This window comes from Trichosurus vulpecula, chromosome 2, assembly GCF_011100635.1.
Source record: "Trichosurus vulpecula isolate mTriVul1 chromosome 2, mTriVul1.pri, whole genome shotgun sequence".
NCBI classification, from domain to species: Eukaryota; Metazoa; Chordata; class Mammalia; order Diprotodontia; family Phalangeridae; genus Trichosurus; species Trichosurus vulpecula.
The window spans coordinates 393,452,882-393,480,148 of NC_050574.1; the positions used below are offsets into that span (position 1 = coordinate 393,452,882).

General features: G+C 37.4%; 1 protein-coding gene across 1 annotated transcript in view; it reads right to left on the reverse strand.

Moving 5' to 3' along the window:
- The window catches only part of OCA2 (OCA2 melanosomal transmembrane protein), a 625,581-nt gene that overhangs the window by 262,074 nt on the left and 336,240 nt on the right, over positions 1–27,267 (reverse strand). Inside the window, exon 18 of the mRNA XM_036747301.1 lies at positions 12,512–12,639. Coding sequence (XP_036603196.1) covers positions 12,512–12,639 — 128 coding nt within the window. The remainder of the gene's footprint in view (positions 1–12,511; positions 12,640–27,267) is intronic.

Sequence of the window (27,267 nt, forward strand, 5' to 3'; positions counted from 1 at the left end):
TCTTTTTAATAATCTTCCAAAAATTTTTACTCTACCCCAACCAATCAATCAACAAGCATTTCTTATGCACCTCCTTTGTGCCAGACACCATGTTAGGCACTGGGGATACAAATAAAAGCAATAAAATAATTCCTACTCTTGAAGAGCTTATATTCTAATGGAGATTTTTACATATATATTATATATATATATGTGTGTCTACACATGTGTATAAATGCATGTGTGTATATATACATACATGTACATATATGTATGTACATGTGTGTACGTATGCATGTGTGTCTATACACACATCTAAGCATATGCCAATAAGGACAAAGAGAGTACTCTAAAACGTTTTGAGGTCAGCCACTGCATTCTTTTTTTTTCCCCTGCTTCTTCTGGAAGACTTGCTTGCTTTGGAAGACACAAGCTACAATATGAGTACCTTTATGCATTATATCACTTGTTTTGCTTCCCTCATAGAGCTTTTGAAGAGAATCAATTTCACAATATCAAGTTTAGGTCCTGGAATGCACAACCTATTGTAGTAATAAACAGATATTTATCCATTACAACAGCCCATGCTGCTTTCAGCTTATTCTCATTATGGTGGTGCAGCAAAGTAAACACTTTAAGCCCCCCTAGCTTCTGTAAGACTTCATCTATTTTACAGCCAATATACTCTCTAGCGTATCTATTCTTAACCAGTAGAGTGCTTCTTTTGAAAAACAGCAATACAACTAGCCAAAGTGTCCTCATCGAGTTAATAATTTCTCCTGCCCACACATTTATTCACCACCAAAGAGTGCCACAAATCACATTAATCTGTTGATTTTTCCCCCTTCACTTGGTATCTTTTGCCCATTTACATTCAGACTCCCAAAAAAACAGGTTGGTCAAAGAATGTTATCTGGGTGAATAGTAAAATGATATATGTTATTTTAAGATATCTTGCCAGGTTTGCATTTTTTGGTTATTTGACACCACTGTTCCCAAAGATAGAAGTTTCTGAAAGGGCTGTAATAATTTTCTTCTTCATATGCCATCTCATTCACAAACTAAGCCACTGAGAGTCTTGGGAAGGTAGCTGTTGGCAAAATATAGTTCCTTGCAGATGTTGATTGACAAGTCCTCTGTGATAAAGCAGTGAAAAGAAGAGGACTTTGAGACTAAGACCAAGATGCTGGAACAAAGTCTCCCTTTTCTTTTTCCTGTCTCCCCTTAATTATACCACAAAGGCATCTTCACATTCACAGGAAACTTGTCAGATACAGAGATACATCTGTTTGCCCTACAAATGGACATCTCAACAGTACTTACAAATCATGTGTCTCTATTTTTCTCAGAATAATTTGCAGGGTGGAAATGTTTCCATATGGTCAAAGCAGGTCTCAGTATTTTGCTGTTTATAACTGAGCTATAAATGCAAAGCTACTCCATGTGCACATTAATAATGGCACCTACTACCTGGCTCCTTCCTTCATGCATTATAGTTAGAAACAGCTTCTCAACCCTACGTAGCCTTACTTCTCTGCTGAGGTTGAGTGGGTGATTGTGGCAAAAGATATTCCATTGGTAGGAATTCAGCTGCAACTTGAAAGTTGTGAGAAAATATTCTGATACACCTAAAATACATTTAATGTTGTGAATTTAGATTAATTTAAACTCTTATCTTGCAATAAAGAAGCATGCTTTCATCTCTTTGGGATCTCGAGGTAGGAACAGGTTCCAAATTTCTGTCAACTCTCAAATCTCTATTCTTGGCCTAATGTCTCTCTATTTTACATTTTGGAGTAAACAGCGTAAAATCTCTTTGGAAAAAGTGACAGAAACAAATGTCTGCTACTTCTAGGTTTCTGTCCATTCACAGTTTTTAAGGCCTAGTCAGGAAGACAATCTCTTTCTTAATAATTACCAAGAGGAAACCCAAAAGGAAGGCATTCCTTCTCTCCCAAATAGACAATACACACTTTGAAAGAGGGGCCAGGCCTTCCATCACTTTGTGTCTTCCATAGCACTCAGAACAGTGCCTTGTTATATAGTAGGATCAGGACTGGAATTGTAATTTCATTAGTATAGGGAACTTCTTGGCAAGGAAACTCCCTCCATCAGTACAGGTTGCCAACTGCTCTGCAACTTAGACACTTAGAGAGCTGTCCAGAGCAATGAGAGATTAAGCTTTCCAATGAGGGTCATACAGCATGCTGGGACATGAGCTCAGGTCTCTCGGCTTTGAGGCTCACTCATTGTCCATTATACCAGACTATTTCTCTCTAAACAGTTAATAAATATTTGTTCACTGATTTGAGTGAATTGTTTTACAAAAATGGCATTGCCACCTAGAAACAGCATTATTATTATTCTTTCATTTGAGAGATAAAATTTTCTAGAAAGATCATTCCTTTATATAGTTTTTAGAAATAATCACTGGAGGACTAAAAGTGGGGTAGTAATATGTGAGCTGCTTTATCTTTTCACAGACTCATATAGAAAGTCAGAGGTGAAAATGAAGGTAATTTGAACAAATTCACAATCATTTCAATTTAGTGGAATTCAATAAACATTTATTAAGCACCTACTATATGCCAGGCACTGTGCTAAGTACTGGGAATGCAAATAAGAAAAAGAAAAACATTCTCCGCCCTCAAGGAGCTTATAGTCTAATGGAGGAAGTCAATAAACAAAGGGAGGCAGAAAAGAAAAGAGGGAGCTGAGGGTACCTGGCATGAGGGTATGATGATTGTGGAGTCAAAACCAAGCAGAGAAGCTGGTATGAAATGATGAGTTGGCTGGGAATCAAGCCTTCTGTAAAAGGAAGCTTTAGAGTTTTTGCTCTGCCCTCCAGCCATCCAGTCAAAGAAGCAGAGGTAACTGAGGGTGCTGATTTGTTAAATACCTTACATGTGCCAGACACTGTGTTAGGAACTAGGGACACAAAAACAAACATGAAAATAGTCCCTTTCCTCAAGAAAGAGGGAAAACATTTCCCCCGTGCTACTGGGGGAATCAAGTAAATGCACAATCAAGTAAATACAAATATATACATACAAACACACATATATATATATGTATATATATGTATCTATAATATATACACATACACAAATGCATATATGTATATGTATGTGTATACATATACACATTTGTAAATTTCTAGAAAATAAATTATATATTTGTAAATGTGTATATACATACATACATACGTGGTGTGTGTACGTGTGTGTGGACTGTGCTAAGCACTTTACCATAATTTGTGAGAAAGTCAACAGTGGGGAATAGAGCCATAATAATGAGTGAAGGGAAGAGCAAACCTGACCTGGAATCCTCACAGACACTTCATCCAAAGCTGAATAGGGACTCCAAGGCTCTCTCCTTATGTGAGGATAAAAGAGGTCTCTTAAAAGTAGATAAAGGGATCTCTTGATTTTTTTTATCTGAGTAAATAGAAATCTGTGTTATTTTGACACATCTTATGAGCCCGAGGGCTTACTTAAGGAGAAAAATTGATAGCTAGTCTTAAGGGAAAACAAGAAACTAAAGCTTGTGGATTGCACCTAGGTAGGAAAGCTCCAGAGAAGTTTAGATATGTCCAAAGTATAACCTTGGCAGCTAGGTGGTGCAGTGCATAGAGCACCAGGCCTAGAGTCATGAAAGACCTGAGTTCAAACTCAGCCTCAGACACTTACTAGCTGCGTGACCCTGGGCAAATCACTTAACACTGTTTGCCTCAGTTCTTTATCTGTAAAATAAACTGGAGAAGGAAAAGGCAAACCACCCCAGTATCTTTGCCAAGAAAAAACTAAGTGGAATCACGAAGAGTCAGACATGACTCAAACGACTGGCCAAAGTGTAACACAGCACTTCATGTCAGTAAGGACACGCAGGCATAAACGTTAGAATCCTAAATCCTCAAGAGGTGACCAGAGAGTCATGACTGGCATTTGCCTGACTTTCCCAGTGACAAGACTGGCCCTCTTTTAAATTAAATAGCACAAGAGGCTAACATTGAAAGAGACACTGGGCATCGTGAGGCTCCACCCAGGTTCCACCAGTAATTCATTGCATTGGGCAGGAGACATCTGAAAGGAGCTTCTGTCTCAGGATAGTAGTAAGGATTTTTATTTGTTCAGCAAATGTTGAAATAAAATAAATATATTTCTCTGATTTTTTTCTAGGCTAATAATATGTTACCAGAATAATGAACACTCATGAACGGTCAAAATATTCTATAGGATCAAGGCATTCATGTCAGTAACTAAGCCAATAATACTTTCTAAGACCTCAGTCAGAAACCCTTAATACTGGCTTCTGTAGTAATATTGATTCTCTAATCCACCAGCCCAAACTGAAAGCTGCTTCTCTTGCAGTTAGGTGTTCATTAGATCCTTGGAAAGCAGTGACCATGCTGGGCTAGTTTTATGGAACTTCATTTCAGGCACAAATAGAATCTCCATTTGCTTATGATGAGGCCTCCTTTCTTATGTCCCCATGAATTTTGTAAATGTTTAAAATGGACTGGGTAAAATTTCAATACCTCTCTCTAACCTTGCAAGGTGAGTGTAATTAATTGTGGCTGTTAGTGTTCCTATTCGTTCCCCTGCTATCTGGCACTAGGGGTAATTATGGGAAGTGGGGGGCAGGGTGCTTCACAGATGCTACACAGAAAAAAAATTACTGACTGATCTAATCTGGAGACAGGTTTCATCAACTGTGGCTTCCTGTCCTCGTCAGGCCAATTCAGAACCCGTTCCCTGGGTCTCCTCTATTGCCCATTTATTGATACGGACTAATAGATGGATCTTCCTCTATGTTATACCAATCTTCCCAGAACACAGAAGCACAATATCATTCCCCAGAACCAGACGTTCTAATGAGCCTTCTCTAAGGGAAACAGAGGAATGGGTATTACCACCATCAAAATGGCGGAGTAGTTGAACTGTAAAAGTAAGGAGGCAGTGTAGTTACTTTCAATAAGCCCTAATACAGAGTTGCCTTACTCTCACTTTGAAACTTCCTATATGTAGACAGCTTATGAAAACAGGCATATCTAAAGTCTCTGGACTGGAACTACGGAGATGAGTATGTTTAGAGGAGGAAGAGCAAGAAAATCAGATAAGACTTCTTTCTGGGAGACTGGTCCAGTTTGGGAGAATTTGGTTACTTGGTTGTTTTTTTTTTCATGTGCTTGTATTTGCACATTTTTATGTACTGTGCATCCTTGGGAAGAATATGGTGCATTGGGCTATACTGTAGGCTGCTTCAGATTTTTGCACATAGAAGTTTGGTGCAGGGATGACTCTGTCACAAAGTTGGTGACAGTTGCTGAGCCCTTTCCTAATCTCTTTGGTGTACCTTTATTATAGTCGAATCAAGTCCATAAACACTTATCAAGCACCCACTATGTGCTCACATAAGTCACAGTCTAATTATAGTTCTCAGGACCCTTGGCAGCCAGATGCTACAGAGGACAGAACAACGGCTTGGAGTCAGGAAGACAAGTTCAAATTCAACTTCAGACACTTATAGCTGTGTGAACCTGGCCAAATCATTTAACCGCTGTCTGCCTTAGTTTCCTCACCTCTAAAATTGGAGTCATATTAGCACTTACTTCACCAAGTTGTTATAAGGATCAAATAAAATAATATTTGCAGTGCCTGGCACATAGAAGGTACTTAATAAATGCTTGTCTTCTTCCATCCTTCCTAGTGGTCACAAGACCCCGACAAGAGACAACAGACGACCATATTCCACAAAGGCATTAATCAGTGCAAACAGTCCTGTGGAAGTCTCATATATGGATCATGGCATGTTTGCTTTGGCAATAACCTACCCTGCCAATGCACAGATGTGCAAATGGGCCACAGTATTCAAGCCAGTGTTTGCCTACCACTGGTTCTTTGTACTGCCTTAACAGGAAGAAGGTTCAGCTGATAATAATCCATCCTGATTAAATGCCAACAGCTAGTTCTTTTTTCCCCTCCATCGCTTTCTCTATCCCACCTTGGCCACATTAAAAAAGTCAAGATAGCTAAGCCATACAGGCAACCACCAGCTGTGTACAATAGACCTGATGACTGTATCAACCTCTACCTGTATATATCTCATCTGTACCTACTCATTTACATGTTGTCTCTCCCCATTAGAATATGAGCTCCTTGAAGGAAAACACTATTTTTTTTTCATTTCATGGTATCCCCAGCACTTAACACCACGCCTGGCACATAGTAAGCTCTTAATAAATGCTTGTTGACTGACTGACTCAGTGGCTACCAGTGGGCAAGAGACAGAAACAGAGAAGCCCAGAACTTCTGGATTGAAATTGATAAAAACGGAACTAAGCTTGCCAGTCACTTACTCGGAACTCTCAATTGCTTCCCTATTGCCTATAAGATAACATACACATTCCTCAGCCCCATCTTTAAAGCCCTCCACAATTCCGGTCCCACCTACTTTTCCAGTCTTACTGTGCTTTATTTCCTTTTGCATCTTGCCTCTTTCAATCAAAATTGTCATGTTAGCTATTCCTTCACAGAACACTGAATCTCCCTCCAGAATGTCTTTGGCACAGGTAGTGAGTCCCCCATGCCTGGAATGGCATCCAGCAATGCTTTTGCCTAATAGAATTCTAGCCTTATGAACAGCTCAGCTGCCATATCCTGACTTCTCAGATCCCATTCCCTATCCCATTCTTAGGGAAAACACTAATTACTTTATATTAAATTATAATAAATATTATTATATTATTGTCTATTATTATATTAATGCACAATATTATTATATATAATAAATATTATTATATTAAATTATATTGAAATTACTTTATATCACTTTGTGAATATTTTCAATTTATTTATCTGCGAACTCACTTATGTGTTATATCTGTCCAGTAGAATGTAAACTCTCTGAAGGCAGGGGCAAGTTGTTTTTTGTTTGTCTGCTTGTGTTGGTGGTGTTATTTCACTTTGTATTATATCCTAGAGCACTGCATATACTGTACTTTTAATAACTGTTGAATTAAGTTGGCCTTCTGGCTTCCTCTTTGGCTAAGAGGGTTCATTATCTAGGAAGAAGTGAGAGGGAGAAAACCAAGTCTTCAATGGTGTGGAGTCTGGGGCTCCTGAACAACTATCTCTTGCCTGTGGGCCCCAATAGTTCATGTGTTCAGGAAAGTCACATGTGCCAGGTTGTGCTACATGCTCCCCAGGGTTTTAAGTCTAGGCACAGAGAACTTCAAGAGGGTTTGGGGAACAATGACTCCGTCAACAATCTCTGTTCTTAACCACATCATGCTCTCTAAGTACAATCACCCAGTATGTTTGTCAGCCCCCTCTGCTGTATAATATGTGTGAGATTGCAGGGGATTAGAAGGAAGGTTGTATACGCTGTTAAATACCCACATGCCTGTCTGAAAGGGACATTCTTTGCTGCCAATCTGCATTGTCAGGATGTAGAAGATAAAGGAAACAACTTGACAAAGTCTCCTAATTTAGTACTTTCCAACTGAAAGCAACCTAGTACGTATCTCCAGGAAACTGCTTACAGGACAAGGCCATATGCTGAGACAAAGCTGGGGCTCAGAGGTTTCTCACAACATGACTGCAGTTAGCACATTCTGTCCCAGTTGGACCATCTAATTATCCAAGGGCATGTAAATAAAAGAGAGGAAGACAATAAGAGGAGATTAATGGGAAAGAGTTATAAAGAAAGATTTAAAGAATCATACAGAGAAAGTTATTTAAAGGTATTAGAAGGCATAGACTCTGGCCTACAAATAAATTAAAAATCTAAACACAGCTGGGAAGAAAAAGAAATAACTTAGTGTGGCTCAAAGGAATGTTCTTACTGTGTTGATTTTTTTATATTAGAATATGTTAGGTACCAGATACCAAAGGAAAGCAAATATACCAATGGTCTAAACAACAGGGTATTTAAAGCCTGAAGTCAGAAGACCTAAGTTCAAATGTGACCTCAGACACTTACTAGCTGTGTGAACCTGGGCAAGTCGCTTAACCCCGTTTGCCTCAGTTTCCTCATCTGTAAAATGAGTTGGAGAAGGAAATAGCAAACTACTCCAGTATTTTTGCCAAGAAAACCCAAAATGGGGTCACAAAGTGTTGGACATGACTCAAACGACTGAACGAGAAGTCAACCAGTTGTTTGAAGTATGGCTACTAAATATTATTCCTTCTGACTAACAGAAGGTACTCTTAATAGCTCTAAATAGAGCTAAAAAGAACATTGGTAGTCATCTAGTCAAATCCTTCAATTTTAAAGATGAGGCAACTGAAGCCCAGAGAGACTGAGTGATTTGCCCAAGGCCACACAAGGAATAAGTGGCCACGCTGGAATCTGACCTTAGTTTCTCTGACTCCAAATACAGTATTCTTTACATTGTGTCATGCTGCCACTGATGCTAATTTCATTTCCAAAATAAAGTAACATAAATAAAGGACGCCAGAGGGGGGGGGAAGTACCAACAACTTTCAATATAGAAGAAGACAAGAGGAGCAGGAGGAGGAAGAAGAGGAGAAGAAGAAGAACAAGAAGGACAATGATGATGATATATTGATCTAGAGGATATACATTTCTCCCATACCATTCATAGAGTTTAGTGTTGTCGGTCTCAATTACTTTCTATTGCTTTTCTCACCCGTAAAATGAAGTACAAAACTGAAGTCTCTTTCTCAACTCAGGCCTAAATACAGAGTGAGTCTGAATTACCTAGTTGATAGAAGCAAAGTAGCTTGTCTAGAGTAAATGACCAGAATTAACCCAATTCTTCTCTTTGTGTTGTGTATATAGATTAGGAGGAAAGTCTTTGGATGGAAGACTGGGAAAAGGAGATATGGAAAGAAAGAGAATCAATTAGCAAGTCTTCTGCTCTCATTCTCCTTGCTCATATTTGCATCTCCAGATCTTAGCACAGTACCTGGAACATAGTAAATATTTAATAAATGTTCATTCATTCTTTCATTCCTCCTCCCCTCCTTCCTTCACTCCTTCCTTCCTTTCTTCCTTCCTTTCTTTCCTTCCATTCTTCCTTCCTTTCTTTCCTTCCTTTCTTCCTTCCATTCTTCCTTCCTTTCTTTCCCCATCACCTTCCTTCCTACAATGTCCTGCTTCCCAGTGCTTCAATTAGTCAATAAAACATATATTAAGTACTTACACCTAGGTGGCACAATTGATACAGCACTGGACTGAGCAGCACTGAATTCAAATCTAGCCTCAGACATATACTAGCTATGTGGCCCTGGGCAAGTCACTTGACCTTGTTTGCCTCAGTTTTCTCATCTGCAAAATGAGGTGGAGAAGAAAATGACCAACCACTCTAATATCTTTGCCAAGAAAATACCAAATGGGGTCACAAAGAATTGACTGAAACAACTGAACACAAAAACAAGTACTTACCATTTGTCAGGTGCTATGAAACAAAACTATCCTAAAAGTTGGAATAAATGGGTTTGAAGGGATCTATACCAGGGATTTTATTGGTTCAATATTCCATAATGTAAATGCAAACATAACTTTAGGTATTAAAGGAGCTTATGTTGAATATAAGGAATAAGATGTAAAAACTAGTTGAAGTAATTTTAAAATTATATTAGAAATAGGAATATAACAATTTATTTATTATATGGCAAAATTTTAATGTCTTGTTTATATCAACTGTATTTCCCAGTATATCCCTCTACCCTGCCCTTCTAAGAGAGCTATACCTTATAGCAAAGAACTAAAATAAATTGGTCAGTAAAACTAACCATTAATCAAGTCAATATTATTGTATATACAGTGTTGTACACCCATAGTTCCCTGTCTCTCAAAGACTTGGGGAGATCTGCAGAATTTTTAAGTTCATAATATTTCCACTGGTTTCACTCTTCCAATATCTCCTGAATTTCCTTCAGTTGGAGAACTCCTTCAGCAAAGGAAGGAGGGAGGTGCCTCTTCATATCTCTTCTTTAAGATGAAAATGGACTATTATTTTTCCCTTCTTTTTTATTAAGATTTTTTATTTTTAGTTTACAACACTCAGTTCCGCATGATTTTGAGTTCCAGATTTTCTTCACCCCCTCCCTTCTTCCCTCCCCAAGACAGCATGGAATCTGATATATCTTCTACATATAACTTCACATTGAACTTATTTACACAATAGTCAAGTTGTAAAGAAGAATTATGACCAATGGAATGAATCATGAGAAAAAAGAAACAAAAACAAAACAAAAACAAAAATGAGAAAAAAAAACAAAAGAAAAAAAAGGAGAGTAAACAGTTTGCCTCAATCTGCATTCAGACTCCATAGTTCTTTCTCTGGATGTAGACAGCTATTTCCATCATGAGTCCTTTGGAGTTGTCTTTGAACCTTGTATTGCTGAGAAGAGCAAAGTCTATCAAGGTTAGCCATCACAGAATCCATATTTCTGTGATTGTGTATAATGTTCTCCTAGTTCTGCTCTGCTCACTCAGCATTATATCGTGTAAGTTTTTCCAGATTATTATGAAGTCCGTATCTTCCCCATTTCTTATAGCACAATAGTATTCCATTACCTTCATATATGACAACTTGTTCAGTCATTCCCCAATTGATGGGCACCCCCTTGATTTCCAATTCTTTGCTACCACACAAAGAGCCGCTATAAATATTTTTGTACATATGGGTCCTTTTCCCACTTGTGTGATCTCTTTGGGATACAACCCTAAAAGTGGTATTGCTGGGTCAAAGGGTATGAACATTTTTATAGCCCTTTGGGCATAGTTCCAAATTGCTCTCCAGAATGACTGGATCAGTTCACAACTCCACCAGCCATGTAACAGTGTTCTAATTTTCCCACATCCTCTCCAGCATTTATCATTGTCCTGTTTTGTCAATGTTAGCCAATCTGACAGGAGAGATGTGGTACCTAAGACTTGTTTTGATTTGCATTTCTCTAATCAATAGTGATTTGGAGCATTTTTTCATATGTCTATAGATATCTTTAATTTCTTCCTCTGAAAACATTTTTCCCTTCTTAAAATAGATTTAATTTCTATCTTAAGTTGTACATTACATGTATTTTTCCTCGTACCCTTCACCTCTTCCCCTCCCAGAGGACCATCCCTTAAAACGGAATTATTTCTAAAAGAGAAAAAAGAAGAGAGCAGTATGCCAGACATTGTGGTAAGTGCTTTACAAATATCTCACTTGATCTTCACAACGACCTGGTGAGGTAAAGTACTATTATGATCCCTATTTTACAATAGATAGAACTGAAGCAGATAGAGGTTAAGTGATTTGCTCAGGGTCACACAACTAGAAAGTATCTGAGGCTGTATTTGAATTCAGGTCATTCTGACTCCAGGCAGGCCCAGTGTGCTACCTACTGTGCCACCTAGCACAAACAATCAACAAACAAAAAACATCTGACATTATACGCCATATTCTAGAATTGTGTACCCCCAGCCTCTGAAAATTAGGAGGAAAAGGGAAAGGCATTTTCTTATATTTCTTCTCTGGAGCCATGCTTGGTCATTATAATTTTGCAGCTGTCGGTTCCATGATTAGAGTACTTTAAAAAGAAATTTAAGCCTAACCTGCATGGAAAAATGAAACTGAACTGATCAGAAAATTAGAGTAGTACCTTAGGAATTTTTTTTTCTTTTTTAATTCCACTTGTATTCTTAGTGAAGTTTGGGGTCGTTGTGATTATTTTTAGCTTTCTGCTTGCTCTCATAGGAAGAATATGCTTTCTGCAACTTTCTCAAAAATGAAAACAAACATAACAAAATAACATATACTTCAACATTTAAAGGATATATCAGTTTGTTGGTGAGGGCACTCTCTCCACCAACACAGAGAAGACATCATTGGGCTTAAGTAGACAGCCTACAGGAGCATCTGTGGCTGAAAAACATCCCACCCTGCAGATAACTTAATGATGAATATCTTACATACCAGGGATGAATTTTTGAACCTTTTTTAAATTGCAAACAGAAATATTCTAAGTTCTTCAATCATTTTCCTAATGGAATCTTTTCGCATGCTGATATCAAGCATGCACATTTACTAGCAAAGTAAAGCACAAAAACATTTGTATTGATTTTTTTTATGATCCAGATTCATCTGATGTCAAACTTCACACTATAGCAGATAACATCATAGCAAGTTTCAGGGCACCAAAACCATGGCAATATCACCACTTTGGACTCAGTTATCAGAATACCTGTGCTGAAAACTGTTTTTTGATAAAAAAAAAATTCATGACCAACCAAGTGTCTTGCACATAGTCAGCCCTTGATATTCAATTGATCAATTAATAGGCACCTATTAAGTGTCTGCTATATGCCTGGGTATATCAATAAAAGCTACAGATGAATAATGAATGAATAGGTGAGCTAATGAAATCTCCATGTAATTCTCCTAGTTTTCAAGGTCAGCTGATAAATGTAATATGTCATGGTAAACTAAGTTGATTCTCTTTAGCTATGATATGAAATTTAAAAGGCAAGAAAATGATTAAATATGTCAGCCGAGCTTTTCTGAATTCTTGCTTACCTCCATTAGGACAAATAGCGCTGCAAAGAAGAGGAGGGTGGCCCATTCCACTCTATGCAGTATTATCTCCAAGTCATGGATGTCAGCTAACACTAGTAACCAGATAGCCCCCAGAATCGCAATCCATCCTGAAAAATAAGTAAATGTATCAGTAAACCTAAGCCTCAAAGATTCACAAACCAGAAAAGAATAAGTTTTTATTTGTGGGTAATTTTTTAATAGGGCAGGGTAATTTGAAAACTAAAGTAAAAATGAGAAACTAGGTAATTATCCAATTAAATTATTCAGGCCCTGTGAAGTACTCTTGTCTCTGTTATTGAACAAGGGAGGTGCAAAAGACCACTGGGTTTGAGTTATATGGGGTGCCACTTAAATATTAAATCATGAAAGGATTATTTGTAATTTTTCTCTTTGAAAAAACAGACAATTGTACATGTAGCATGATTTCAATCTATTATATGTGTATACTTTCTTCCTCAGGAATATTAAAAAGCAGGTTATTTTCATAATTTAGAAAACCAATGAAAATTAGTTTCCTTCAGTGAAAATTAGTGTATAGCAATGAAAACTAGTATATCCAATAGTAATTAGTATGTCCTATTAACTGTGTTCCATAGATTTGGAAGAGACATTGAAACCAATCTCTGTCCCTACATAATGCCATACTCAGTACTACCCAGTTTTATTTCCATTCTCCAACAAACATTCTCTACTCTAGTCAGGTTGGTCTCTTCCCTGTTGGGGCCATCACATTCAGCATTCCACCTTTCCTAATTCTAGTCCTTCCTCCCAGAATGTCTTCCTTTTCCCATAAAGTTTCCAAACTCTATCCGTACTTCAAGGCCCAGTTCAAAATGTGCCTCCTCTAGGAATTGTTGACACCTTCTCTAGTTATTCTAGCCCCCAGCGATCGATCTCTCCCTCCCTGTCTCTCTCTCTCTCCCTCCCTCCCCCCCCCCTCTCTCTCCCAACAAGATGCAGCATGGTATGGTGGAAAAGGTGATGGGTTTAATCTCACTTGTGATATTTTCTACCTGTATAACTCTGTGTAAGTCGTTCAACCAAGGAAACTGAACTTCTCTTTCCTCATTTATAAAATGAGAGGGGCAAATTAGATGCTCTTTTAGATCTCTTCCAGTTCTAAATCTATTGTCCAATGATCCTATTGTACTTAGAACCATAGAGTTAACACTTAATGAGTCTGTAATTATTTCACTTGGGTTAGTTTTGTCCCACATCAAATACAGTATAAGACCTTAAGAGCAGAGACTATGTCCTCTTTTACAAGAATTTAACTTAAAAAAATCCAAAACTTAAACACCAAATAGTTCCATATATATGTATATATGCACAATATACACATATATATATATACACACATACATGTATATCCATACACATATACACAAATACATACATATATATCCATACACATATACATATATATCCATACAAGTATACATATATATGCATACATACATACATATATACATATATATATATACACACATATATGAAGTAAATCTTATACTTCATGGTAGAGAATCAGCCTGGTATAATAGAAAGACTTGTAGTCAGAAAAAATGGGTTTTAACCCTGGTTCAAAAACTTACTCATTCTATAATCTTGGACTTAATTAAGTTAATTTGTTTAACCTCTCTGAGTCTGTTTTCTCATTTGTAAAAACTAAAGTCATAACACCATCACTGCTTGCCTCTCATGGCAGGTAGTTAGGAAAATCATTTGTAAATCTAAATATCTAGGCCCATATATGAATATGAGTTGTTATTCTTGGTATCCCCCAAAGTATCCCTAGGATAGAGCTGAGCTGCCAAATAGGTTCTTAGTGAATAGTGACTGATTGGTTGATTCCAAAGAGTAATATCTACTCCTTTTCTTATACATTTTTAATAAAAAGAAACTAGGTAGTACAGTGCAGTGGTAAGAGTGCTAAACTTGGAGTCATAGAACCTAAGTTCTAACATAGGCTCTGTCATCTACTACTTGGATGACCTCGGGGATGTCACTTAATGTCACTGGGCCCCAATTCACTAACTGATAAAATGAAAGAGTTGAACCAGATGGTCTCCAAGGTCTCGTCTAGATCTAGATCGGTAGTGCTTTAACTGGGTGTCCACGAACATGTAAAAATATTTTGATGACTGTATTTCAATTTTGTTAACTTTGTAATCCTGTGTGTTTTAAGCAGTTTAGAAATGTTATTCTGAGAAGGGGTTCACGAGTCACAGCAGACTGCTAAAGAGGCCCATGGCACAATAATGATTGAGAACCCTGATCTCTCAGTTCATTCTCCATGTTTGCTGCTTTGTCTCAAGGATGACTCCAGGCTGAGGTCATCTGAATGAGTGCTGAGTCCTTATGGGGAAAGCCTATATCATCAGAAGTCATAGCCACATTGTTCACTTCCCTCCATGATCACTTTCTACACTGGCTACCTTACCTCCACAGGTATAAGTCCAGCTCTCCTTTCTGCTTCACCTTTGTGTGATGTATTCCTCCACTAGAAGTAAGCTCATGGGGGCAGCGAGGTGGCACAGTGCATAGAGCACCAGCCCTGGAGTCAGGAGGACCCAAGTTCAAATGCAGCCTTCAGACACTTGACACACTTACTGGCTGTGTTACCTTGGACAAGTCACTTAACCCCAATTGCCCTGCCCTCCCCCCTCCAAAAAAATAAGGTCATTGAGAGTAAGAAGCATCTTATTTTCTTGTTTTTGTATCCCTACCTCCTAGCACAATGTCTGGTACATGATCAATGCTTAATAAACTATCCTCCTATCCTCTTCCTCTCTCTCTCTCTCTCTCTCTCTCTCTTCTCTCTCTCTCTCTCTCTCTCTCCCTCCCTCCATCTCTCTCTCCCTCCATCTCTCTCTCCCTCCATCTCTCTCTCTCTCTCTCTCTCTCTCTCTCTCCCCCCCTCACTCTCCCTTCCTTTCCTTCTTTCTCTCTCCTTCCCTGTTTCTCTGTCTCTGTCTTACCAATATGGCCTAAGGCAAGTCATTTAATCTCAATAGTTTAAGTTCACTGATCTGTAAAATGAGGGAGCTGAACCAGATAGTTTCTAAGGTCCCTACCAGCTCATAAATCCAAGATCCCAATGATTATATAATGAGTTGCTAGGTGGTACAGTGGATAGAGTGCTGGGCCTGGAGTCAAGAAGACTCATCTTCCTGAATTAAAATCTGGTCTCAGGCATTTACTAGCTGTGTGACCCTGGGCAAGTCACTTAACCCTGTTTGCCTCAGTTTCTTCATCTGTAAAATGAGCTGGAGAAGGAAAAGGCAAACTACTCCAGTAATTCTTGCCAAAAGCAAAACAAAACAAAGCCCAAACAAGGTGATGAAGAGTTGGACATGACTGAAAAATAACTAAACATGATTATATAATACCTCTTGATAATGATTTTTCATTTGTCCCTTTGCAATTAAAAAGTTTGTCCTAATGTCTGATGAGGTAGGTTTTTTTTTCTAAAATAAATAAGAAAATAATCTCAGATATTATCTTTTTGGATTCTGAAAAACACAAAATATTTCCTCAATTTTTGAGAACACTTTAACATTCATACATCTATCTATCATATGTATACATATATATATACATACATATATAATAGTTGAAAGAATTAGTAATGATTTTTTATAAGAACTAAGGCTATGAAAGTTTCATTCTGAAACTCCGCTTTCTATATTCTATTTGTTCTATCATTTTGGGATGCCCGTATTTCCCTAGGCAGAGAACATCTTCTTCTAGCCTGAAGTCAGACACAAAGCACTTTACAAATTCTACTTGAATTCCCATAACTTCAAACTCTATATTCAGACTGTTTTGTCTTATCACTGAAGCTCTCAACAATAGTCAGCAGGTTAATGAAGTCTTATTTTTTTCCTTGTAAAAGCCTCAGTTTTTCCTTTCATTTCAGGTCTAGAACCTGATGCTGGCTGTCTGCTGACATGTCAGCCACAGAGGATCTGCTCCTTTCACTTCAGCAAAAGAAGGACTTGCTCGAGCCATATGCCTCATAATAATCCTTCTAGCTTTTATCATGGACTACACATTCTGTGCTCACTTGACACCTTAATAACATTGGGGGAAAAAAAGAGTAAGTGGTGTCAGTGAGACTGTAGGTGTTAACATCGCAATTTCCAGCCTCAGACTCCATTACAATTTCTTAACTGAATTGTTGGGTTTTTCAGCTTAATATACCATTTATTACTCTTCTTGGGGGAAAGAAAAATGGTCTCGGCAAGAAGAGATGGACAAAGACTAAAATAGCCTTCGAAATTGCAGGCACCTCAAAATGATATCCAGAGAATTATATTTATCGGATGCTGTTCCTATCAAAGTATTGCCCACTTAACCACAATGCCTTCATCAGCAGCTCTGCCACCCTCAAGGGGAAACTGTGTGGCAAATAATCATGTCTTTCCTCATCTATATTTCTAATGGTAGCCAGTTTGAATAAAGAACAGAAAGCTAGACATGGGCCTCCAGAAGCAAAGGGAGTAGAAATTGGGAGTTTGAAAATGAATTGAAAAGTAAATAGAGCACAGTGGTTAAGATATTTGGCCTTACCATATGTCAAAAGAAAGAGAAAACATTTTTTTTAAAAATAATCTATTAATTGCTTTAAAATAAATGCTTGAAAATATTTCTTACTTTTAAAGATGCAGTCCCAGAATTTTATAATACAACTTGCCTAGACTTATAGAATCATACATGTAGAAGAGACCTCAGACTCCACACCAATCTCTCATTCTGAACAAGAATCCCTTCTTCAACATTGATGATAGTTGGTTATTCATCTCATGCTGGAAGACCTCTTGGTAGGAAGCAGAGAAACTCAAAAAGGACATCTTTCGAGTTTTTGGGCGGCTTTAATTTTTGAAAAGGGCAGCTAGGTTGCACAATACATAGAGTGCTGAGCCCGAAGTCAGGAAGACTCATCTTACTGAGTTCAAATCTGACCTCAGACACTTACCAGCTGTGTGACCCTAGACTTAACCTTGTTTACCTTAGCTTCTCATCTGTAAAATGAAGTGGAGAAGGAAATGGCAAACCATTCCAGTATCTTTGCCAGCTTTATAATGGATTTCTCTACTACCAGCAGCTCCATTCTTCACACAATCCTAAAGCACAAGTCTGGCTATTTACTCACCTTTTTAATAACTCTTAGTAGCTCCCCTTTGCCTCTAAGAAATACAAATCTCTCAGTATGGCATTTAAAACCTTTCACAATCTGGCTCCAGTCTTCCTTTTCACATATTTTCCCCATCACTGACAAGGAGGTTGGCCTATACAAAGGTATATAAATAAAAGATGGAGTGCTGATTTCAGGGAATAGTAATTAAGCCAGTTTAGCTAGAGTGTAGGGTACACGATGGGGAAAATGCAATAGAGGAGAATTGAGGCAATTAGAAACTGAGTCAGGATGGTGGTTCTGTGAACAGATAATAGAGGAAAGGTCTGAGAGATATTTTGGAGAGATTATCCAGGAGGATACGGTGATCAATGGTGTCAAATGCTAAAGAGAGGGAAAGAAGGATGAGGACTGAGAAGAGGCCATTGGATTTGTCAGTTAAAAGATCACTGACAAATAGAGAATAGCTTCGGGTTTGTTTGTTTTTATTTTAATGAGGCCAGAGGCCAGATTGAAAAGGGTTGAGAAACAAAATAAATAAAAATAATGTAGTTATAATTATAAGGGAAATGGGCAACTGTGGAAAAATGTTTGCAGCAAGTTTTTCTGATAAAGGCTTCTATCCAAAATACATAAGGAACCGATATGAATTTTTAAGAACAGAAATCATTACCCTATTAATAAATGGTCAAAGGATATGAACAGGCAGTTTTCAAACTAAGAAACTCTCAAAGTTTCAAAGGAAGAAATAGCCATATGAAAAAAATGCTCCAAGTATCAAATACTTAGAGAAATACAAATTAAAGCAACTCTGAGGTTGCATTTCATACAGATCAGACTGGCAAAGATGACAAAAAAGGAAAATGACAAGTGTTGGAGGAGCTGCAGGAAAATAGGTACACCAATGTCTGAGGAGCAGAGACTTGGCTTAATCTTGCTGAAAAGCAATTTGGAACTGTGTCCCAAAAGTCACTAAACTGTGCATACCCTTTGCCCCAGAAATGCCACTATTAGGCCTATACCTGAAAGAATTTTTTTAAATGAAGAAAAATATCCATATGTATTAAGATATTTATGGCAACTCTTTTTGTAATGGAAAATGGTGTCCATGAATTGGGGAATGACTAAGTAAGTTAAGGTATATGAATATAATTAAATATTATTGTAATATAAAAAATTATAACGTAGACAGTTTCAGAGAAAACTAAGACCTATATGAATTGAGGCAGAGTGAAGTAAGTAGAATCAGGGGAACAATTTAAACTGTTAAAACAACATTATCCAGAAATACAATTTTGAAAGACTTAACTCTGATCAATGCAATAATAAACCATTACTCCAAAGGATCAAGAAGTGTGCTACCAATCTTCTGAAAAGTGATTAATTCAAGATGCACAATAAAAAGTATATTTTTGCACATGATCAAGAAGGGAATTTGCTTTGCTTGACTATGCATATTTTAATACATACTTTTTCTTCTTGTTGTTTGATTTGGGGGAGAGAGGGAGGGTGGAGAAAAATAGATGCTTATTAATTTTAAAAATTCAATTTAAAAAATTTTAAAGGAAAAAGAATGAGAGAAGTGGAATAAATAAGAGTAGAGAGATTTTTCTAGGAGTTTGTAAAAAAGGAGGAGAAATATAGAATAACAGCTTAAGGAGATGGTATGATGGTATCAGTTTTTTAAAGAATGGCCTATGCATACTATGAACAGTGGGGAAATGAGTAAGAAGATATGTAAAATGAGGAAAAGAAAGAAAAGGGATGATCATTGGCAAACTCTTTATTACTTTTTTCAATATTCACTTTTATAAAATTTTGAATTCCAAATTTTTTTCTCCCTCCCTCCTCTCTCCTCCCCAAGATAGCAAGTAATCTGACATAGACTATATATGTACAATCACATTAAACACATTTCCACATTAGTCATGTTGTGAAAGAAGAATTAGAACAAAAGGGAAAAACCACAAGAGAGAAAAAAAATTTAAGGTGAAAATAATAAGCTTTGATCTGCATTCAGACTCCATAGTTCTTTCTTTAAATATGTATAGTATTTTCCATCATGATACTTTTGGAATTGTCTTTGAATATAATTTGCCATTGTATTGCTGAGAAGAGCCATGTCTATCAAAGTTAGTCATTGAACAATGTTGCTGTTACTGTGTACAATGTTCTCCTGGTTCTGCTCACTTCACTCTGCATCAGTTCATATAAGTCTTTCCAAGTTTCTGAAATTTGCCTGTTCATCCTTTCTTATAGAACAATAGGATTCCATTACATTCATATTCCACAACTTGTTCAGGCATTCCCCAATTGATGGGCATCCTCTCAAATTCCAATTCTTTGCCCCCACAAAGAGAGCTGCTCTAAATATTTTTGTAAATGTGGGTCCTTTTCCCTTTTTTATGATCTCTTTGGGGTACAGACTTTGTAGTGGTATTACTGGATCAAAAGGTATACACAGTTTGGTTGCCCTTTGGGCATAGTTCCAAATTGTTCTCCAGAATGATGGGATCAGTTCACAACTCTATCAACAGTACATTAGTGTCCCAATTTTCCCACATCTTCTCCAACATTTATCATTTTTCTTTTCTGTCTTGTTAGCCAATCTGATAGGTATGAGGTAGTACCTCAGTGTTGTTTTAATTTTCATTTCTTTAATCAATAGTGATTTAGAGCATTTTTTCATATAACTATAGATAGCTTTAATTTCTTCCTCTAAAAACTGCCTGTTCATATCCTTTGAGTATTCCTCAATTAGGGAATGACTTGTATTCTTATAAATTTGACTCAGTTCTCTATATATTTGAGAAATGAGCTCTTTATGAGAAACACTTGCAATAAAAAATTGTGTCCCACCTTTCTGCTTTCCTTCCAATCTTGGTTGGCTTTGTTTGTACAAAAATTTTTTAATTTAATGTAATCAAAATTATCCATTTTGCATTTCATAATGTTCACTATCTCTTGTTTGGCCAGAAATTTTTCCCTTTTCCATAGATTTGACAAGTAAAGTATTCCTTGCTCTCCTAATTTGCTTATAGTATCATTCTTTATGTTTAAATTCTGTACCTGTTTTGACCTTAGCTTGGTATACAATGTAAGATGTTGCTCTGTGCCTAGTTTCTGCCATACTGTTTTCCAGTTTTCCCAGTAGTTTTTGTCAAATAGTAAGTTCTTATCCCAGAAGCTGAAATCTTTGGGTTTATCAAATGTAGATTACAATTGTCTTTGACTAAGCTATTCCATTGATTCACCACTCTACTTCTTAGCCAGTACCAAATCATTTTGATGATTGCTGCTTTATAATACAGTTTTAGATCTGGTGGCTAGGCCAAAAGGGACAAACTCTTGAAAGAGATGGGAGACTGTGCGATCAAGGGCACAGTAGAGGGTTTGACATTGGCAAAGAGAAGGTTACCTCCTTATCAGAGTTTGGAACAAAGATTCAGGGGGAGGGTTATATCAAAGAGTTTTTTAGATATAAAATAGGTGAAAGGGAGAGCTTACAAGTGTATGGCCTCTATCTTCTTGTTGAAGTATTAGGTGAAGTCTTGGGGACTAATCCATTCAATTCAATAGATTCAAGCATAAAAGAATTGCCTTGTAGTGATGAGGACCTGTTTGAAATTGGATAATATAAATTTACAGTAGATCTACTAAGCACAGTTTGACTACTTTGTCCAGCATCATTCAGGAACAAGTAAGTAAGAGGAGAAATAGCAGAAGGTAGGAGTAATCCTGCTCTGGATAAGCCTGAACAGCAATAAGACAGAGAAGCAAAGATACAGGACTAGAAAGCAGTATGCAGTTGAACTGGTTAACTATAAATTCAATATTGGAAAGAAAAAAAGTGAAGCCCAGAAAAGGGGTAATATCCAAAGAGAGTATTGAGGAATGGAGGGACTAGAGGTTCTACCAAGGATTAAAAATAAATTTAGAAGGATTAAGGCACAGGAAGAAATGGAAGGATACCCAAATAGAAGAATTTCAAAGTTCTTGATCATGTCAATGAAACATGTATTGGGTTGTGGAAGCAGACAAAGTCCTCCCCTTTTAAAAATATTGATAAAACATTTTTTAAAAATATCCAAATCTGAAGTCTTTGGATTAATCTGAAAGAAAAGCTCTTATGAGTCTTTCCCTATCAATTATTTCAGGTTACCTGTGACCAGCTGGGAGAAAAACCTATGAGGGAAGTGGTCACAAAGAGATTTAATGGTATTAGGGAAATGATTATCCAAGATTAAATTACTATTGTTCTGCTTTAATGAAGCAAAATGTTAACTTTTACCTTACCCTGAGTCGTATAGCTATGTTTTAGCACATTGTTAAATTTTGCTTGTTCAAGATTACTGTGATACTTCTAAAATGTCTTTTATTGAGAGATGTCCTAGGGCTTAAGGGTTTTATTTCCTCATTTTTAGCATTTCTCTCTAAATCAGAACAATGGGATATTTTTAGGAAAATGACAAATTTTTAAGATTTCTGGGTGGCTTTGTCTAAAATACAGAGTACAATAGCAATGTGTTTATACCACAAAGGGACATTGAGATCGTGAGTTTGAGCATGACTCTGTGGAGCTTAGGTAAAGTGAAGTTGTAAGATATAGGAGCTAAGGAGATTTATAAACAGAGACCAAGGTGCGTGAGGAGATATGTAAATTGATGTCTCCAATTATAACAAAAGCAGTTGAGATGAAGAAAACTACAAGACAGTACCAAACTCTACTGAAAGAAGAAGGGTGATTTTGGTGGAAGGAGGAGGGTCTAGATCTATGACCAGAATCTGGTCAGGAAGGTACATATGGATTGAGCAAACCTCTAAGAAGAAGAGGTTAATGAGTGATGACATCAGCCAGAAGTTCTAAAAATGGCAATGGGGAGCAAAAGAGTGTCTTACATTTCCCCAATCCAATATGTCTGTTACTTTGTTTTATTTTGTTTTTTGCTTTTTGGAGGGGGGAAGGCAGGGCAATTGGGGTTAAGTGACTTGCCCAAGGTCACACAGCTAGTGAATATCAAGTGTCTGAGGCCAGATCTGAACTCAGGTCCTCCCTACTCCAGGGCTGGTGCTCTACTCACTGGGCCACCTAGCTGCCCCAGTCTGGGTTACTTTAAAAAAAAAAAGGCACATGCAATAGTAGAGAAGGTGATCAGAGATATAGTATCTTTAGAGAAAGAGATTTGGGGGCAGGGTATCTAGGTCACTGTGAATGCCTGAAAGAGGACTAAAGGAAGAAAATTTTGTTTAAGAGAAAGAGAAATTTCTTAGCAACAAAATGGGGGTTCTAGACAGCTTTTTGGAAGAAACTAGATAGGGCCTTCAAAGGGGGATGGCTTAGGTGGGTGGGAAGGAGATAATGGGGAGTGGAAGCAGTAAAGTGTAGGTATGGTTTTCACTTGAGCAGTGGGTATCATAGGGCTTAAGAGAAAAGAAAGTGGGAGTTTTCCATGCATAAGATAGGAATGCAGCACCTTTTAAATGCGGATCTCACCTTGTCCTCGTGATAAGAGTTGATGCAGTGGTCTGAGTCCAACCAACTGAGCTATACTTACAGAAGTCCTATAGGCTAGTTCAGGCATATAATGACACAGGCATATGATTTCATTGATATAGGTAACTCTTACATGGAGAAACTCCCTCTAACAACATAAGTTGGCATTTCCTTGGCAACTTATTATAACAACCTCTGACAAAGGGTTGCCTGACCACAAAGACCTCAGGAGTTGTAGCTTTTCCCTGTACAGGAAGAGAGGAAACCAGTGTGATGACAACGCTCAAATGGGAGAGCAGAAGTTTTGCATGGATAGCAGATGAGGAACCCTCAAAATACAATGAAGAGTAGAGAGAGGTCCCACAACTCACAACAATGGCCCTAGTGCTGGAGGCAGTGTCTGTGGAATATGCAGTTTCCTTGTTCCAGACCACAGGAGATGACCTCTTAATTGGCAAGTAGAGAGGTGTGTGACTGTTTTTATCACAGGCACTTGCTCCAGAAGCAGGAATACCGAGAGAAAAACAGGCAGGAGAAACAGGCAGTCTTTACCCTGCCCCTGCCTCATTTCCACTTAATTAGGTCTTTTCATTCTATTAAATAATACATTTTCTGGATTTTATATTATTTCTCATAAACACCTATGGATGATCCTGTCTTTACATTCATTACCTAGTGTCCCTTTCTTCTCACTATGTGGTTACAATGGTAGCTATATAGGAGAGAGAGATTTTCCTAGCACAGGGCTTAGCCCCACAGCCAATTGCCAGTTTTGTTCCCTAATTGGGGACTGATTTTTTAAAATATTCTTTTCTTGGTTTCTTTTTGTTTCTGTGCTTCCTATTGGATTCCCTTCTGACTCAAACTACTACTTCATTATGCTTTAAAACATAAACACAAGCCTTCTAAGAGCAGAATTACTAGTAACCCAGGCCATTTTTAATACATCAGCACAATAGATGAGATCTTAAGCAAAACCAGATGTTACATTATAATCTTAGCTGCCTAGGACACAAAGAGATCAAATAATTTGCCCAACTGTCACTCAGCCAGTATGTGTCAAAGGCAGGATTTCTCTGTCACTGAGGCGGTCTATCAACCACACCACAGCTGCCTCAGGTAGAATGTGGTAAATTTAGAAAAATAATTATGTTCCCTTTACTTCTGTGGATATGATTAAATAACTATATATGCAGTTCAATTCTGCATAATTGACTATTAAGCTGTACTCCTATAACTGAATGGAAATGCAGTACAAAAGAAAAAGAACAGAATATTCTCTGAGTTGGGAGAGGTATGAATTATGAATCCAATTAGACAAATTTATGCACAGGGACCACACCCTTGGGTTACCACCTATGAGACAAACTTAGGGGATAGAGGGAGTCAGCTCTGAGAAACAGAGAGCTTGTGTTTCCCTTGGGTGCTTGGGTGCAACATAGAGCTGCCGCAGTAAGCATAGAATTGCCGGTACTTTGTCTTCATAGTTGTAAAATATTAGGCAAGTGGCCGGCAGCCCCCACTATGTGATTAAGAGTAGGACTTTCACTAAAGTAGTCATGTTTAAGAGAGGATTTTTCAAATCTGTTTATGAAAAACCCATAGAGCTGCCTGAAATGCCACAGATTTCTCTGGAATTTGTATTTTTAATAAAGTTTTATGATTTTTAAAAATATTCTTTTCCTGGTTTTGTTTTGTTTTTGTGCTTCCTATTAGATCCCCTTCTGAGTCAAATTACTGCTTCATTATACTTTATAATTATGTTAGTGTTCCAATTTTATGATAAAACTAGAGTTTTCATTGTCCACTTAGGTATCCATATCTGAGGCATTGTTGTGTCCATTGTGAGTATTATTTGAACTAAAATGTATTTAATTACTTTATATGCGTATTTATTAACTTTTAAAGTACAGATTATTTCATTCTCATATTTGTATCCCCTATGTCTAGCACCTGCCTGACACATAATAGACACTTAAAAAAATTCTTGTTGATTTATTGAAGCATTTCAATTGAATGCCCATAAAGCACTTTTGATAATAAAAATAAACACTAAGGACTAAAATATCAGGAAAACTCTGGATGGCACTGTGAATTACTTGGGAGAGAATGCATGGGAAATCATTATTGAATGTTAAAAGGATATAGGAAGATGTAGCTTGTAAGTTTCCTAAATCAGTAACACAATCTAGCATGCCTAGAGAGATAAAAATTGGAGAGAATACATGGAAACTAGTAACTAAACTCCCCAATGAAAAAGAAATGATGGAAATTAAATCCAAGACTCTTCTGCAAAGGGAGAAATTATCTGAATGTTCTATGAAACCCATATATAATAAAAAGATGACATCTGCAGGAGAGCATGCTAGATACAGACCAATATAACGACTTAACTGTGCCATGTTATGAATCTTTCCAGGAGAGCTACTAGGTCCATCTGATCAGGAACCATTCAAAGCTGGGATAGGACACACTAATAGTGGATAGAGCATATCGCAGCATTGGCAGGTGATTCAAGTCAAGAAACAGAGACTAACGAACGGTCTCCAAGGACCAGCATTCAATCTGCTAGGCATTCTGAAATCAGAAGACTCTCATGACATAGTGTTGGAATAGTAGCAGAGGCTAGAGAAGTAATTTGTCACTAGAGAGAATCAGATAATTCATCAATACATCCCAGTGAGCAAGGAGAATCCCTGTAAGTTAGCACTGTGTAGGCAAGACTGCTGCAGAGACTAATTAATGGTCAAGGGAGCAATGAAGTCAGAAGTGGATGGAATGAGGAAGTTCCTAGTAAGCACTAGACTGATAATTAACAGGTAGTGAGTGACAGCTAACTGGACATCTGATTGGACTTGAGAGAGTGAAACAGTAGATTCTCTATAATGAGCTGTTGGACACTCGAAGATCATGTCAAAAAGAAAGAAATTAGAAAAACTCCTTCCAAAGCACCATTGAATAGATGGACTATATATGTGTAAACACCTCCTGATCACCCAGATTTTTAGGCAGGAGCTCAGAGAAAGCCCACTGAGAAATGGAAATGTGTATAGAAGCATTCTAATCAGTGTAGGGCTCCACAGACCACTCTGGATAGATTTCAAAGAGTTTGTGAACTCAGAACTTTTAATATTTTAATAACTATTTCTATATAATCATTTTCCTTGGTAATCCTTTGTATTTTATTTTGGGCATTGAAAAAGACATTATTCTGAGCAGGAATTCATAGGATTCACCACACTGCTAAAAGCATCCATGAAAAAAAAGGTTAGGATTATCCCTGATTTAAAGAAACAAAGGACTATGGGATCAAAGCTTACAGCAACTGAAATGCAAGAATCCCACCAACAGTGGGCAACCAAAGAGGAAAAGCTGCCTTCTGTGACAAATGTTAAAGGCATCCTAACCCTGATGATTCTAAGCCTAACTTCACCACCAGTTCTTCATGGCACCTTTCCCCTGGGACTCATAGGCCCTAATGCAGAAGCAATAATGAGTATTAAAAGGGTCAGGTATCTTAGTTTACATGATAGAGGATCTCAAGTGATCTCTTCATTGTAGTCGTTCTGTAAGAGAAAATACCTCTCTCTATCTCCCCTAAATACCTCTATAGCAGGGGTTCTTAACCTTTTTTGAGTCATAGATGCCCTTTTAGCAGTCTGATGAAGCCTATGGACCCCTTCTCAGAACAAACTTTTTAAGTGCATAAAATAAAATGTTAGATTTCAAAGTAAAACATTCATATTGAAACATAATCATCACAATATTTTTAAACCTAACTCATGGACCCCAGGTTAAGAACCCCTGCTTTATAGTCTATTTAAGAAGCTATGGAATAAGTAAAACTACCTAAACTGAGCTACATTAGTGCAAATGAAGCTCCTTAAGAAAATTGTGGTTGTCAGCAAGATGGTTGATATCTAGGTTCTAACATAGATAATTTTAGTCCATTTAGTCCTAAAAGGAACCTCAGAGGCCATCCAGTTCAACTTCTTTTTTTTAATTTTTCATTTAAAAATATATTTCATTAATATCATTAGCTTTTGCCACACCTACATTTTTCACTGTACTCTCCCACTGTCTTCCTAGAGAGCCATTCTTGAT